Source organism: Phalacrocorax aristotelis, chromosome Z (genome assembly GCF_949628215.1).
Source record: "Phalacrocorax aristotelis chromosome Z, bGulAri2.1, whole genome shotgun sequence".
Lineage (NCBI taxonomy): Eukaryota > Metazoa > Chordata > Aves > Suliformes > Phalacrocoracidae > Phalacrocorax > Phalacrocorax aristotelis.
In genome coordinates this window covers 67,481,386-67,496,371 of record NC_134311.1, presented here as the reverse complement: position 1 = coordinate 67,496,371, position 14,986 = coordinate 67,481,386, and the positions used below count along the sequence as shown (strand labels likewise).

Sequence of the window (14,986 nt, the reverse complement as noted above, 5' to 3'; positions counted from 1 at the left end):
ACAAATGCATGACAACAAAACTACCTTTTGTATAACGTCAGAGCAATAACTACACATACTGTTTTGAATATATGATCTAACTAATCAATCTGAAATACAATTGAAAGTAATTAAAGACAATTTTACATTTCAGAGCCTTCTATTCTGTATTGCTTGCATTGGTAGCTTTTTAAGTCGTAACATGGAAAAACATGAAAAGCATCAGATATCCTTAAGTCATGTGTATAAAAATAATGAAAAATATCTAAAATCAGAAATATAATTTAAGCTGATTGTTTCTATTTAAAACCTTTCTGCACAAAAAAAATTGATCTGATTATTTAACATAACTTCTTAAGTTACTAGGCATTTAATTACTTTTATTTGGGGAAACATAGGTAGTTCTGCAAATATTTTTGGGGATTAAAGACTAATGAAGATAAAGAAATTACTTCAATCTTTTAAAACTAAATAAAAGAACCAATACTGGTTCAGTATTCTGACAGTCATTTCTGACTCATGAAGCATCTCTGCAGAAAACCAAAAATACACCTAATGCTTTGCAGCACGCAAGAGTACTCCAGAAACTAGAAAAATAGCATACTTCAGTACAGATTCCCCTTTTTAAACTACACATCTGACTGAGTAGCAATTATTAAAAAAAAAAAAATCACAGAAGAGACTAAGAGTAGATTTGTTGTGGTTGTGACCCATGCTGCTGAGCTGAGATGTTGTAAATCACTGTAGTAATAAGCAATCCTATATCTGAAGACTGTGATCTTGTTTTCTGGAGCATTAAGCACCACTGAAACGAGTCGATAGTCTGAAGATGCAGACTATGTCTTATAACCCATATTCAAATTTTTATAAGACAAAGTTGTATTTCACAATCTTACCATATCTTATAAAGTAGTTTATTTGGAAAGAAGATTAAAAAATCCACAAGAACACTGATAAAGAAGTGCTCTGCTGCATATGCTGTTTTTGTCATCAGGAGAGGATGTGAAAAATAAAAGAACTGTTTTGCAAGAAAGCTAAATCATATCACTACACATATGACTAACAGCTCCTCTGGAGGCTGAAAGTTAACACTGGAGTGTATATGAAAACGATATCATCTCTATACCAAAATAATTTAGGTTAAGAGAGATAAGCTACTGTAAAAGATGTTAGGTAGAGGTAAGTAAAATGAAGCAAGGTCCCTTCAGCTTCTCTATAGCAGGGGCTACCCACAGCAGTGCTGATCCATCAAGTTGGGAGCTGCCTGAACGAATAGTATCAAGAGCCCCAGCAGCATCAAGCCGAACATAAAAAGTTTCATCTGTCTAGTCGATGAGGCGGATAGCTAAACATGCTGCCAGAAGGCTATCATCGTTCTAAGGCAAGCAAAAATCAGCAATGGTCATTCTCCCAAACACAGTAACTGATGGGCGAGTTTACCGGACTCCAGCTTAAAAACACAACTGGCTACTGAGGCAAGGAAATGTATTGGTGAGAGTTTGACCTGAGTGTTATCCTTGGAGCAGAATCCCTAGCACTTTCAACAACTTCCTATAGATTCATACTCTTTTAAATATATGAAGTGCCAAATGATGTAATGTAAATTAACCCATTATTCTGATTAAAAGTAGATGTTCCAAGTTCGTAACACAAATTCAAAACTAAAAAAGGAAATCACAGAATGGCAATATTTATACACACATTTAAGTTACATATATCTAAATAGCCTTTTTGGCTTTCATGGGCCTGTTCATGTATCCAAGTGACATATTTTGAAAATTCCTGTTCATGGAGGGTGTATCAGTTATAGACATTACCTAAATTCACAGAATCACAGAATGGCAGGGGTTGGAAGGGACCTCTGGAGATCATCTTGTCCAACCCCTCTGCTTGAGCAGGCACACCCAGAGCAGGGGGCACAGGAACGTCTCCAGGGAAGGGACTCCACAGCCTCCCTGGGCAGCCTGTGCCACTGCTCTGGCACTCGCACAGGGAAGCAGTTTTTCCTCATGTTTAGCTGGAACTTCCTGTGTTCCAACTTGTGCCCATTGTCCCTGGTCCTGTTGTTGGGCACCACCGAAAGGAGTCAAGTCCCATCATCCTGACACCCACCCTTTAGATATTTATAGGTATTTATGAGATCCTCCCTCAGCCTTCTCTTCTCCAGGCTGAACAAACCCAGGTCTCTCAGCCTTTCCTCATAAAATACCTACTTATAACTAGCTACTAATACTACTTACTCTCAGTGATTTTTTTTTTTACTTACCATGTGCAAAAGTTCTCCTAAAAGGATAGTTGCTCTAACAGATACATGGTCATCACTACTTGTGATCACTTCAACCAGACCCTTCAAAAAAGTTAAAAAAATATTACATTTGTTATAACACCTTCATTTAATGTTTATTGGAAAAAAGTAGCAAGCATCTATTGAAACTTAAGTCATTAGTTACCTCTAGAAGTCCATTGGTAATAAAAGCTGAAAGCACTAAAGCCAAATAGTTATCCATGAGGTCAGGCCTAAGGAGGAAAAAAATATTGAAACAGTTTAGAAAGTTCATTCCTTATTGTGTCTGCAAGAAATAATTGTTGACAAATATTTTGTCAACACCACACAACAAAAACAAGGGTTTTAACTAAGTTCATTAAATGCTCACCTTGACCTGGCTCGATGGGGTAATATAGTTTTAGCTTCAGCAGCTACAAAGCCATCAGAAAGTCTCCAGCAGTCCTGAAACCTGCTTGGATCTAGAGCAAGAAAATATGGACAATGGTAATTATAAACACTGGATTTCAAAACGTTATTTTAATGGCTGTCAGAAGGTAAATAATAGTTTTTGCCAACGAATGTTATTTCAGGTTTAAAGTTGTAGGAAATTTTGTGAGAAGGGATCTTTAACAAGTTATTTAACCCACACTCCTGAACAAAGCAAGCCTAACTTCAAAGATAGTATAAAGATTTTATCTAAGTATCAACCAAAATAATGGCATTTCCAATTCATAAACACATTAAACTTGTTCAACAGAGAATACTGCAACATGTACAATTTTTAAATGTACATCCATATGTCACAAACTAGCCAGTTTGCAACACATAATGATTTATTTACTTATAAATACAGAACAAGGATGAAGCTTTTATAACAACTGCATGACAAAACATTTATAGCCAGAGTTTGGTGAAGAGAATTGCGGGAACATTAAAGGCTGAAACTTGCTCCTTTTGGGCTCATACTCTTGCACTGTGAGACAAAGCAGAGGATACTCTTGAGTTTACAAAGGAGTAATTCTAAAGATAAAAGACTAACTCTGCTAAATATAAAGACAGGAAAAAGCATACACTTGCCCTAGGGAAAGTAGGAGTCTGCTGAAGTGCAGTGGAGATAGCCAGCAGATACATAATATATAGAAAAGACTCTGCTCTACATCAGTAATGCTTCTAATACTTCAAAGAAGTCTAAGTTGCACTAATATATGTACAGTCTTGTGTAAATGCTTCATTACGCTCCACTGCTGATCTTTCATCAAACTTACAACACTTAATGGTTGATAAAGAACTTTAAACAGGACTTCAGAGTACCCAAAGAATTCAGTGATGAAACAGTTAATATTGATGCAATTTACAATATAGAGGAGTAGTGAATGGTTTAAATTTGTAGAAGAGCTTAAACTGGTTCTAAATACTTACCTACACTGAGAAGTGCCTCAATAAATTCTTCTGCGATAACCGGGAGAGGAAGGCGAAATATATCATAGAGAACTTCAAGCAGACCTCGCTACCAAAAAAAAACCCACAACAAGAATTTTATAGATTTACAAAAATTGTCCTTTTTTTCACTGTTAATATTGAAGTTAAGATTTCTATAGAGTACTAAAATTGGTGTATTTATTTCAGTGTTTCCTTTTTTTGATAATGTGCTTATTTTCATAAACTGAAATCATCTGCAGAAGAGAAGGAGGGAAGGGGCTTGCTCACTTTAGAACTATGCCTTACTGTAATTTCGAATTCTACAGAAGCTCAGGCTACTTTGATAACAGATTTTTAGAATAGTTACTGTTGCCACCATCAAATTCTTGTTTGAAGAGGTAACTGAGAAGGAACATTTTATTTATCTCGGATTCAGCTCCCATTATTATGCTTTAAACTTGTAATTCCAGCTACTGTGAACTTGCTTTGACTTGTGACCAGAGTAAAAATTGATTTATGTACTTCTCTCCCACATTCCTTCCTCTCAGACATACAGGTTGTGCTTCTATTCTCACAGGAATTTTATAATGCAATTATGGACTTGAACTTGGGGGTCAAATGAACTGGAGCCTGTGTTTAACCACTAAATTCTTAAAATGTTAAGAATATGTTAATTAACACATCCAATATTATTCCTATATCAGTACTAAATATTTACCACCTACCCGTATTTCCATATTTGGTATACAGAGTACCCCAATAAGAGACTGAATTCCAGAATTTCCAGGTTTGCACAGGCTGATAATACCTAGAAAACATGAAATACATAATAATATTCCCTCAACCAACCACACAAAAAGCATCAGACACATTGTTAAATTTGATTTCCAGTTTTAGTACAATCGCAGTTGACAAAAATTAGTAACCATAAGTATTTTCACCTTTATGTCATCTCCTTTCCAATCAACAATATTTAACAAAACTTTCTAATCACAAAACTTTGTTTCGTCATTAAAAGCTATAGCTACTTCTGCCTTTTCTACTATGAAAAGTATTTTCAAATTATGGGCAAAAACATTTACATGGAATAAAAGACAAAATTGTCAATAAAGGCTGGATCTTAAACCTGAAAGACTTGCAACATCTTGGCAGAACTGTGAGAATTTTCTCCACCAAAAGCTATATCTTAACTTAACAAATTATTCAGCTCCTTTTACCCTTAGGTAAATTCTAAACAACAAGTTTAAACACACTTGGAATAACATTCTCAGTGTATTTTCCCCAAAGTGACCAGCACTCACTGCCGTAAGTTTCAACACAGTAGATTTAACTTTGCATAAAATCCTTTTACACTGTATTTTTACTCAATTAGTTTAATATTTCAATATGAAGAGGGAAAATCTTTAAATTGTTTCTAAAGGTTACAGAATACCACCTAAAGCTTACACTGATTTTCAGCCTCAATTTATATAGTCTCTCCATCAAAAATGTGGCTGCAGAGATGGTAACCTTGCTCATTTCCATGACCACTTCTCTTCATACTTCACAAAATAAACTAAAACTTCCAGAAACATGCTATCCAAAAAACAAGTTTCTCCAAAATGCAACTTTAAATGAACAGAAAGAATCCAGGTTTGCACACCTTTCTGTCTTACATATCATCAATAAACCTAACCTGCCATTCTTTAAAAATTACTGAAAGATAAAAAAAACCCAGCTACTCCTCTATTACAAATTCAACTTTAATGACATGGGCTTTATATGAACTTGAAGGCAGTCCTCAATTTCAAAACTTCCATGTCACAAAAACTTAAGACACACCCATATGGCCACATCCCAGTTGCAGTATAGGAATAGATTTGTGTGCATGTGGGCATTGCTGCATGCCCCAATTTTATCTCTAAGAACATGACTGCACATAAGTATAAAGGACATTTAAAAGATGTGTAGATGTGGCACTTCATGGCATGGTTTAGGAGACATGGTAGTGTTGGGTTGATGGTTGGACTTGATGATCCTAGAGGTCTTTTCCAACCTTCATGATTCTATGACTCTTATGACATAGTAACCATCAGTTCTGAAGAGTAACCCAGTCCAGAAGAAAAAGAAGAGCAGAGCAGCAGAACACAGCAGATAGTACGGACAGGCAAAAAACCCACCCAAAAAGCCAAAACAAAAACCAAGAACACCCTCAAGCCTGGTTTAGCTACATCACCTTCAGGAAGACACTGTAAGGACATTTCTGTAGTAAAAACACTTAAGATGTTAGTCTCCAATGTAACAAGTAATATAAAAATGGATGAACGTAACAGTGAAAGTGCCATGGCAAGTAAAATGTTGCTAGACAGTTGTTTCTTCAGACACTTGAACTTTCAGGCATATGCTTTTTTTGAGAAACAGCTGTGTTTCAGCATATCAAAATCCTCTACTGACATAAAAAAGATCTTCAAAACTGAAAAGAAGAGCACTGTTTCTTGGAAGCACTTTACAAACAGCATTTATAATTTGGTTTTAAGTGTCTGAGTAAGGGAAGATTCAGCAACATTCCCATCAGAAACTGCCTCCTAGAAGTTTCAAAGTTGTCACAAACTTCCCATGCTTCCTATCCACATAAAACATCTGAGAAACTATTGAAGGATACCTGGGTATCAAATTAAGCTTACTGATCATTTTCAGAACATTAAAAAATAAAGCACAGTCTTACAATGAAAAAGGCTTTCCGTACAGTCTGAATCTTTCCTAAGTACAGCCTGTGAAAATCCTACCCAGAATTTGGTAAATGATCATATAAACTGCATTAGTTTATTTGCAAGATAGTGTCTTGAAAGAGCAGTTCCTGAGGTAGTACCTTCATGTTAGATAACATATTATTTCAAAGAAAGGATTGAGAAAAATGCAAAAACCTGTTTTTTCAATCTAGAAATGTCTTCTCTGTGAATAATCCCAAACTATGTCCATCTGCAATTTTTCTTACGGCACCTGGTAAAAGCAGGTGCTAATAAAACTATTCTGTTGCTAGCTCTTCACACAGACAAAAGGATTTCTTATTTACAATGGCAGAACCATCTCAAAGGCAGATTCTTATGATAGTGTTATTTTCAACAGCCTCCCCCCATCAAATGTCAAGTACCACCATCAAGGTACAATTTACAAGTTATTCTATAAGGGGCGGGTACCCGTGGGAGGGGAAGCTGCATCTTGTCCCTAGAGTTAGTCAAAGAAAACTATGTATGCATCCTCCAGGGTCACAGTATCAAAAACACATCTTTGTAGTCTCCTTTGTAGGAAAGTATTGATAGAAATTAGACACATCAGATGAGCCAGATTCTGTGCTTAAACATTCTTTTACACTAGAAAGTAAAACTCCCCTTCCAATCATCCAGCTTCAATCAAAACCAAAAAATCTTACCTGCCCATGATCGAAATGCTGCCACTATTCCCATTTTGCTAGCCAGGAACCGTGCTTCTCTGTCTTCCCTGTCATTAAAACAACAAAGGTCACAATACAGTTAATTACTATAGACCAGTGTCACTAACACCGCAAAGAAAAAGTAGTTATCTGAGAGTTTAGATGAGGAAGAAAATCCAGGGTAAAAATAATAATCTTTTACATATACATACATGTGTATATATATGTATTATGCAATGTGTATACATACACACAAAAAGATCAGAATTTTTAAATATTGTTTTCCTTTTTCAGGGGAGTTTCCATGGTAGGAGGATAACATCACAAAGTAAACACCTACACGTGGCCAGATGAATCACTTTGCGCCTCCACTGACAGTCAGTCTACAGCAGGGACCTAAAGATTTGGACCTTATTAATTTACTCAGACTTAATTATCTAATGCCATTTGATAATTAAAAAAACCTGAATAATTCAAGTCGGAAGCATTCTCGGGAGGTCTCTAGTCCAAACTCCTGCATGAAGAAGTTGTTAGCTGTGACACTAGACCAGGTCATACTCAAGGCTTTATCCACTTGGGTCTTAAAAACTCTCAAGGATGAAGGCTGCAACACTTGACTAGCCTCACAGAAAATTCTCCCTGTGCCCTTAGATCAAGTCAGAACCTCTTGTTTCAATTTCTCTGTTGCTTCTTGTTCTCCCACATTTCACCACTATGAAGGGCCCTCACTATGCCTTCTTGATAACATCTTCAGAGGTATTAGAAAGGCTGCTACTTGGGGCAGGGTGTCCCCCAACCTTCTCTTCTCCAAGCTAAACAAGCCCTTTTAAATCTTAAACGCTGACCGGTATTTTAGGAAGTTGCATTCTAACCTACTGTATCAAACTTCAAATGTAGTTTAGTATTAAATCATTGCTTTTATTTTCACTTTCGAAAGAAAAGTAGTTTAATTCCAATAACATGAACACAACTGGTAGCACAAGTAGCAGCACTAACACTTACTTGAGTTGTCCTTCTGCTGTGTCTGGATTATGCCTGTAGTGAAAATCTGTGTAAGGAGCTAAAATTCGCTAAACAAAAGAAAGACATGCATTACTTTCACATGACAATACAGTTAAAAGGGTCTTGCCCTTTCCTCAGTCCCACTCCAATCTGTCATGTTATTCCTGCTTTATAAATCATTACACTCTTAGCCTAAAATGTTATATTTTAAACATTTGCACTAACCTGGAGGGTGAAATCTGAGATGAAAACTATGCATTTTTATTAGTAATACAATGTTTAATTTCTGTTACTAAACAAGTTAAACTGAACCCACCTCTAATTCTACATCTGCTCGCACATACTGTCGCGTCTTTGGATGATTAATGAGGTGCAAAACTGTAGTTATCAGAGCCTCATTTATACGACTTAGCTGACAATCAATCACATTTTTCAAGATGGTACTTAAACCACCCCGAAGAGCCACCACCTCCGGATTCTGAAGTGCTAAATAAAGAAAAACATGTCACTTTGGCTGGTGAGAGGAAAGAAAACATTACACAGCTTCCATATATGACAAATTTGTTGTCTCTTTAGTATATAAATCTTCTTCTTCCTGAACACTGCTGAGGCACGTGTAAAGCTTTTAATAGAATAGAATGACATTAGCAAACGTGATTCCAAACATTGCTGAAGTCATTTCTCATTGACTGATTTTGAAAAAAAAACTTTAAAAATCAGCACGCATATGCAAGTATAGGGAGTTAGCACAAACCACTACTCAGATAGCCTTTACTTCGGCACAAATACCGACTTCCAGAAGCCAGACAACCACAGTACCCACTGCAAAAATTTTTCAAAGGAAGATGTTTTGTAGTTTCCTGAACTCTTGTACATTTGTCAGTATCTGACGTATGGAATTCTCCCTACTTCCAATCCATTCGTTTCAGAAACACCAGCTGCAGCAACAAAACTTTAAGGTAAATAAAAAATTGGCAAGTCTTAAAGGAAAAACAGGACTTGAAATCTTCAGGTACTTCACTTAAGAGATTTTGACTTTAAGTTAAAGTGATTTTGTTTTATATCAAACTAATGATTAAAACAAAAAAAAATGACATTAAGAACATTAACACTTAATTCATTATTTAAAAATACACTTAATTATTTGAATACAATCTATTTAATACGAACCCACAGAAGAGAAACTCCTAGATAACTGATGACAAATATGCAAATTTTTAAATTAGCTTTCATTTTTCTTACCTAGTTCACAGATAATGGCTATACATGCTCGAACCATTCTGTCTCTTTCTTGAAGACCATCGTTTCCAACTGCTATCAAAGAATTAGTAATAGAACTCGGGAACAATGAAGCATTCACAGTGATCATCTGCCAAAAATGAAAGAAAAAGCCCTCTGGTTTCTTCATGATATTTCTCTAAGTATACTCACAGATTCACCAGCATTCTGTTTCCTAGATACAATCAGACAGAGCACTCCATATATTACTTAGTTTTATCTGGCAAATCCTCAAAACTATTTCTTTTGTTCTTGAAATTCTTCATTTGTCAATTTACTTTACCATTCCCTTTCTGCTTTGGCTTTTTATTTTTATATTATTTTATCATAACAGAAAAGCATTAAAAAGATGCCTGTTGCAGAGAGAACTATGGCCACCTTTTTCATATTTTTTTCCAAGAATTTCTTTACCGACAAAAAATACTATTCAACGACAGAGATTCCAAACTCGTCCAGAAGATTCACTGCAGCAAATTCTTCAATACCTGTTCAACTGTTCAGTTAGCCAAGACTAAATCTCAATTTTGTAGAGGTATTCTTAGATTGTTCCAGACTACAAAAATGAACAGTCAACAGAAGAAGCTGCTATAGTATTTGGAAGGGAACTGTCAGTAGCACCCCTATATCCTCTTGCATTGTACCTCATCTTCCCAGAACTGCAGCGTAGTTCAACTTTATAAGCTATATAGCTATGGCAGAAAACACACATACGCACCTTAAACCAAAAAGCAAAGATGAAAACGAGACCTGCACCCATTAATCAAGTCATTCTTCAATTAAACGGGAAAAAAAAAAAAAAGGAAAGAAGAACATATTTTTAATAGCCAGTGCTCATTTACAGTACTGCAGAAGTCCTGCATCACGGAAATCCTCAGCTGCTAGTTTAAGACAAGCAGATTTTCAATTAACAATATAAATTAAGGAACAAGACCCTGTCCACACATTAAAGGCAAAAAACCCCACTCCAAAACAACCTACCAATACCACCAACTCCTTGCTTTCCCTAAAATGAGGTTTGGACTACAAAGGCTGAGTAGCTGTTTGCTCTCATTATATCATAGTTTGTGAAAATTAAATATAATATCCTCTGCTATGAACACAAGCAGCACTAAACAGATGTATTACTAAGGAGGAAGTAGGGTTTTTTGTCTGACTGCTTAAAAAGGGAACAAGGTAATGTGTTATAACCCATTCAACCATGTCACTTTTTTTCTACTAATAAAAGTGAGATGTAAAAAAATACTCAATCTCTAAAGACCTAAAAACTTAAGGCTAGTTTTCCAAGGTTTTGTTTAATACCCTTTTTGTTTCCAACAAAAATAGATTATCTTCACTATTTTTCCAAAACTGTTTTGTCCTATATTCATTTTACAGCACTGTTAGATGTCTTACAGGTATCTGTTCAGACAAAGCGGATTAATTGTTCTACTCTCTTTTCAGAAGATGTTAAAATGAGAAGAGAGCAACTGTTGTGACAAATATATTGGAACACTAACAGGTTTATTTTTAAGATGTGTTTTTGAGAAACTTCTTGTCATACATAATGTTGTCACCCACAAAACAGGAAGCTTTAAGATAGGACTCTAAAGAAAAAAACACACTCTTCCCCACCCACACGGTCTTTCACTTTTATAATGGCATGAAGTAACAAGAATTAGCCATAGAATGGGTGTACCAAACCACTCTGCAAAATTATAACCTTTTTCCTACTGATATTGACGTGTACTTAGTGTAAAGACTCAAGCAGCCTCTTACAGGCGTTCTGCTTCATTGTTTTCTTTGGTTTTAAGATATGAGAAGGCAAGATTTCTTTCTTCTAATATTAAATTACAAGTACGTTAGTACAATAAATAAAAACTTTTGCATTTGCTTTCGTTCTGCTCTAGGTATTGAAATGTAGTTCCAAAGACCAAGGACAGGTATGCAAGGCTACTTAGAAGCAGCTATAATGAATTAAGTTACAAAAGACTATGAACTTGGTCTTTAAAAGAGGAAGAAAGAAGGTTGTTCATATTCTATCAAACCCTGAATTCTGCTTTGAAAATAAAACATCCTGCCTATTAAATTATGAAAAAAAAAAAAGGTCTTACTGACTTCTATTAGATGGAAAAATGCTTTCTTAAGAAACTTTATGCCACACTTTTCATGGCTGCTAAATTGCAAAGCTCTTACTAGGAAACGTAGAGGTGATTATAGTCAAAAGAGACAGTTAGCACTCAACGCCTTCCAAAAAAATCAGAAACCAATTTTAAAAAATTTCAAGTTGTTTTTTCTTTTCTCTTCCTATACTACTTCAGCCTGCACATTTTTTAAACAATTTTATCATTAAGGGCCTTTTATAAATCCATAAAACAGGATATTTTATATCTTGTTCTTCTACTCTATGAAAAAGAAGAGAAGAAAGCAAGGAGACGTTTTAATGTTGAAGTTTTATGTTATTCTATTCTATTCTATTCTATAGCATTTTTGCTATTAAAGATGAGGTTAAAGAACTGCACCCAGTGTTTGAAACTGAAAGCAATGGTTCTGTGATGCTGGTGGAACCCAACCCAGTTCAGCTCTTCTGCAGTTCACAGTAAATTATCTCCTGCACTGATGAATTAACTCTGTTTTATTTGCCATTCATTCTCTTCTTCTGGACTTTTACATAATCTTTTAGGGATCCTAGTATCAAACCGCTGAGTCTGAGATATTGAAGGAGATGGAGAGATAGGAAAAGGGCAAGAGCAGGGTAACAGAAGGCAGCGTGAAAATACAAAATGTACCATTCAGGATGTGTCTCACAATATTACTTGCTAGAGACAGTTTCTCATGTACTGACTGCTCTATGCCAATGCATGCTTAACTGCTGTAGCCCAGACAGGACATGAAAAAGGTGTTAACTTTACTGGTAGCCAGGTTGAATGACTTTGTTTGTCTGACAGTGTCTTTTAAGAAACAAGGATGTTCCAGGTAGCAAAAGATGTTAGGAAACTTCTTTCATCAACATATTTCTCAGCATTGGAGAACCACTAGCATCCTTGTACAGCATATACATCCCACGCATAGCATCCTTGTACAATGATGGAAAAAAAAAAAGCACTGGTGGTCACCAGTATGATTTTATAAACGCTATCTTTCAGGACAATTTTTTCAAATCAAACTAATGGATTTATTTCTCTTGCTTCCTCTTGCTTCGTTCAAGCAAGACAAAAGTCTTTCCTCAGCTAGGAAATGCTCAAAAAAGCCCAGGAAGAGTGAGGACAAATTTCCAGTCCAAATACAACCAATTCATTATAAATGTGTTTCCATTCCATCTTCTGATTTAAATTATTCTGGCTCTACAATGAAGCTCTTTTTTTAAAGCAGATTAGCAAAGACCTTTTATAAATTGCAACTTCCACAGGGATATATTCCTTTATAGTTGTGGGTTTTGTTTGTTTGGGTTAGGTGGTGGTGGCGATATTTAAGCTTTAAAACTTGCTTTTTTGTTGAATTGTTAATCAAGCATCAATTGTTAATTAATAAGACAGAACCCAAGTGAGCTCATGATAAGAAAAGAAAATGCATATTTTCAACCTAATTATATATGTAAAAAATAAGTATACACACAAAACAGATTAAACACACACAGTGCTCCTGGGGAACCATTCTTCCAACTACTTCAAACTTTACTCGCGGCTTTGGTAGTTTTTCCTAAGATGCTCAGTGGAAGTAGAAGAATATAAGCATGACAAAGAATGGGGAAGTCCAGTACAAATGGAGAATACTATGTTGCCTGAAAAAAATACCTTCCATAGCTGTACATGCCTATTGCTCTACAAAGAACTTGAAAATACAAATGCACAGCTTCAGACGTCTCATATCCAGGGGTACTTGTGTATCTGAGAAAAGAACTGTGGACAGCATCAACCTCTGTGGATAAATCAATAAGGCTAGAAGCATTCCTTCAACTGATTATTCCAGCTATAGCAATTTTCCTCATTTCTCAAACAGAAAATCTCCTATCCTTGATTCACAGATGCTTAAACACACTACACAATACAGTTAAATCATTAGATGAAACTTAATAGTATGATTCTTCTATCCTTGCATCCACTATTTGCTAAGTTTTCCTCAAATCTGGTCCAGTATAATCTCTATCAAAGGAAAATTAACAGGATTTTTCTAGCCCGCTCAAGATTCTCAGTGGCAAGAGACTAAAATTAAAACAAGTCTCGGCACTACCCTTCCTCCTCTCTTTTGAGTTATCAGCTGTAATTTCTTCTCACATGATAAAAGAAGGTAAGGTATTAGAGAGTGTGTGAAAACTGCTGATGGGGAAAACCAGGAGTCAGCACAACTGACTGGCATAGCTGGTAAGACTGTATATAGTTAGATTTTACCTTTCTGACTAATCGAAGTGCTTGTGTTCTTTCTACTTCATTACTCTGCTGTATGTCAATGCACCTAAAATAAGTTTAAAAACAAAAAAACAAAAGAACAAAAAAGTTTTGTTTATAACAACATTAACTTTCACCTCTCACATTAGTATTTATGAAATTGAATACACAGAAAAAAATAATATGACTTATTGTTTTAAAATTCTGCCTTTCAGCAGGTATACTCGTTATGATTGGTCAAGTAGCTTCAGTTTATATTTTTTTCAGTTATCTCCACTTTAACAAATCCCTAGAATGTTCTCAAATATACAATGGCAACTCATAAGGGCTTCAAATATTTTCTGGGCTAGCTGCATTTGTCATTGCAAATGAGACTAAACAAAGTGTTTGTAACATTTCACACCAACACATTTTGTGTGCGTTCTCAGAACAGGAAAGTCCTTTTGCTCCAACAAAATTAAACAGCACACTGAAAGGGACTATGTGTGTCTATTTCTAAACAGAAACGCACGTCTACATCAGTATATTAAATCCAACAAGATTTTAACAAAGAAGCACTAGAAATGCTAATATTTATATCTACTCATCATGCTGATCATATTATGTCATTGTTAGTTTGCCCTTTGGTATTCTCTTGTGTCATGGGTTATACTTAGATTACAAATTCTTGGGCATGAACTATGTTTTAGCTCTGACTATTCTAGGGTCTCTGAAGCACCACGATAATACAAAGAATCATAACTACTCCTACAAACAACTTAAGATATGAAAATTACTGATGTTTTAACCTTATAACACCATAGATTAATTTATGATTAGTGGCATTTATGATTGAAAAATTCAGAAATTTTTAGATTACTCATAGTATATCATATGTTAGGATAGCATTTTATTGGATTAGCTGGTGTGATGTATTATCCTTCTATTTTTAATTGACATTATTAATATTGAAGAAAAATGGCTTTCATAAAACTATGTATCAAGAATGTAAGTGGATACGAAAACACCTTCTCTCACCTACCTTAACCATGCAAGAGCAAGTGATTTACAATTGTATAATTTACAACAAGGAAGAGAAAAATTACCTGGCTATCAAGTAGTCCACTTTCAACTTTAGCACCTTCTGGAGAATACTGGAGTCTCGAATGAGATAGCGGAGGGCTCGCAATCCTGCTGCTCGCACCTCTTTTGCTTCATTTAGTAAAGCTAACCTCAGACTACAATGAAGAAAACAAAGGGACAAACAATTATTTAGCAGCAGGTAGACTTCAC

At 35.4% G+C, this 14,986-nt stretch overlaps 1 protein-coding gene across 1 annotated transcript in view; it reads right to left on the bottom strand.

The window, feature by feature from the left end:
• Positions 1 to 14,986, bottom strand: part of RICTOR (RPTOR independent companion of MTOR complex 2) — a 95,825-nt gene that overhangs the window by 41,884 nt on the left and 38,955 nt on the right. The window contains exons 5-15 of the mRNA XM_075079849.1: positions 14,800 to 14,931; positions 13,718 to 13,781; positions 9,318 to 9,444; positions 8,392 to 8,561; positions 8,076 to 8,143; positions 7,074 to 7,141; positions 4,390 to 4,472; positions 3,665 to 3,752; positions 2,634 to 2,724; positions 2,430 to 2,496; positions 2,246 to 2,326 (exon numbers count right to left, since the gene is read on the bottom strand). Coding sequence (XP_074935950.1) covers positions 2,246 to 2,326; positions 2,430 to 2,496; positions 2,634 to 2,724; positions 3,665 to 3,752; positions 4,390 to 4,472; positions 7,074 to 7,141; positions 8,076 to 8,143; positions 8,392 to 8,561; positions 9,318 to 9,444; positions 13,718 to 13,781; positions 14,800 to 14,931 — 1,039 coding nt within the window. The remainder of the gene's footprint in view (positions 1 to 2,245; positions 2,327 to 2,429; positions 2,497 to 2,633; positions 2,725 to 3,664; positions 3,753 to 4,389; positions 4,473 to 7,073; positions 7,142 to 8,075; positions 8,144 to 8,391; positions 8,562 to 9,317; positions 9,445 to 13,717; positions 13,782 to 14,799; positions 14,932 to 14,986) is intronic.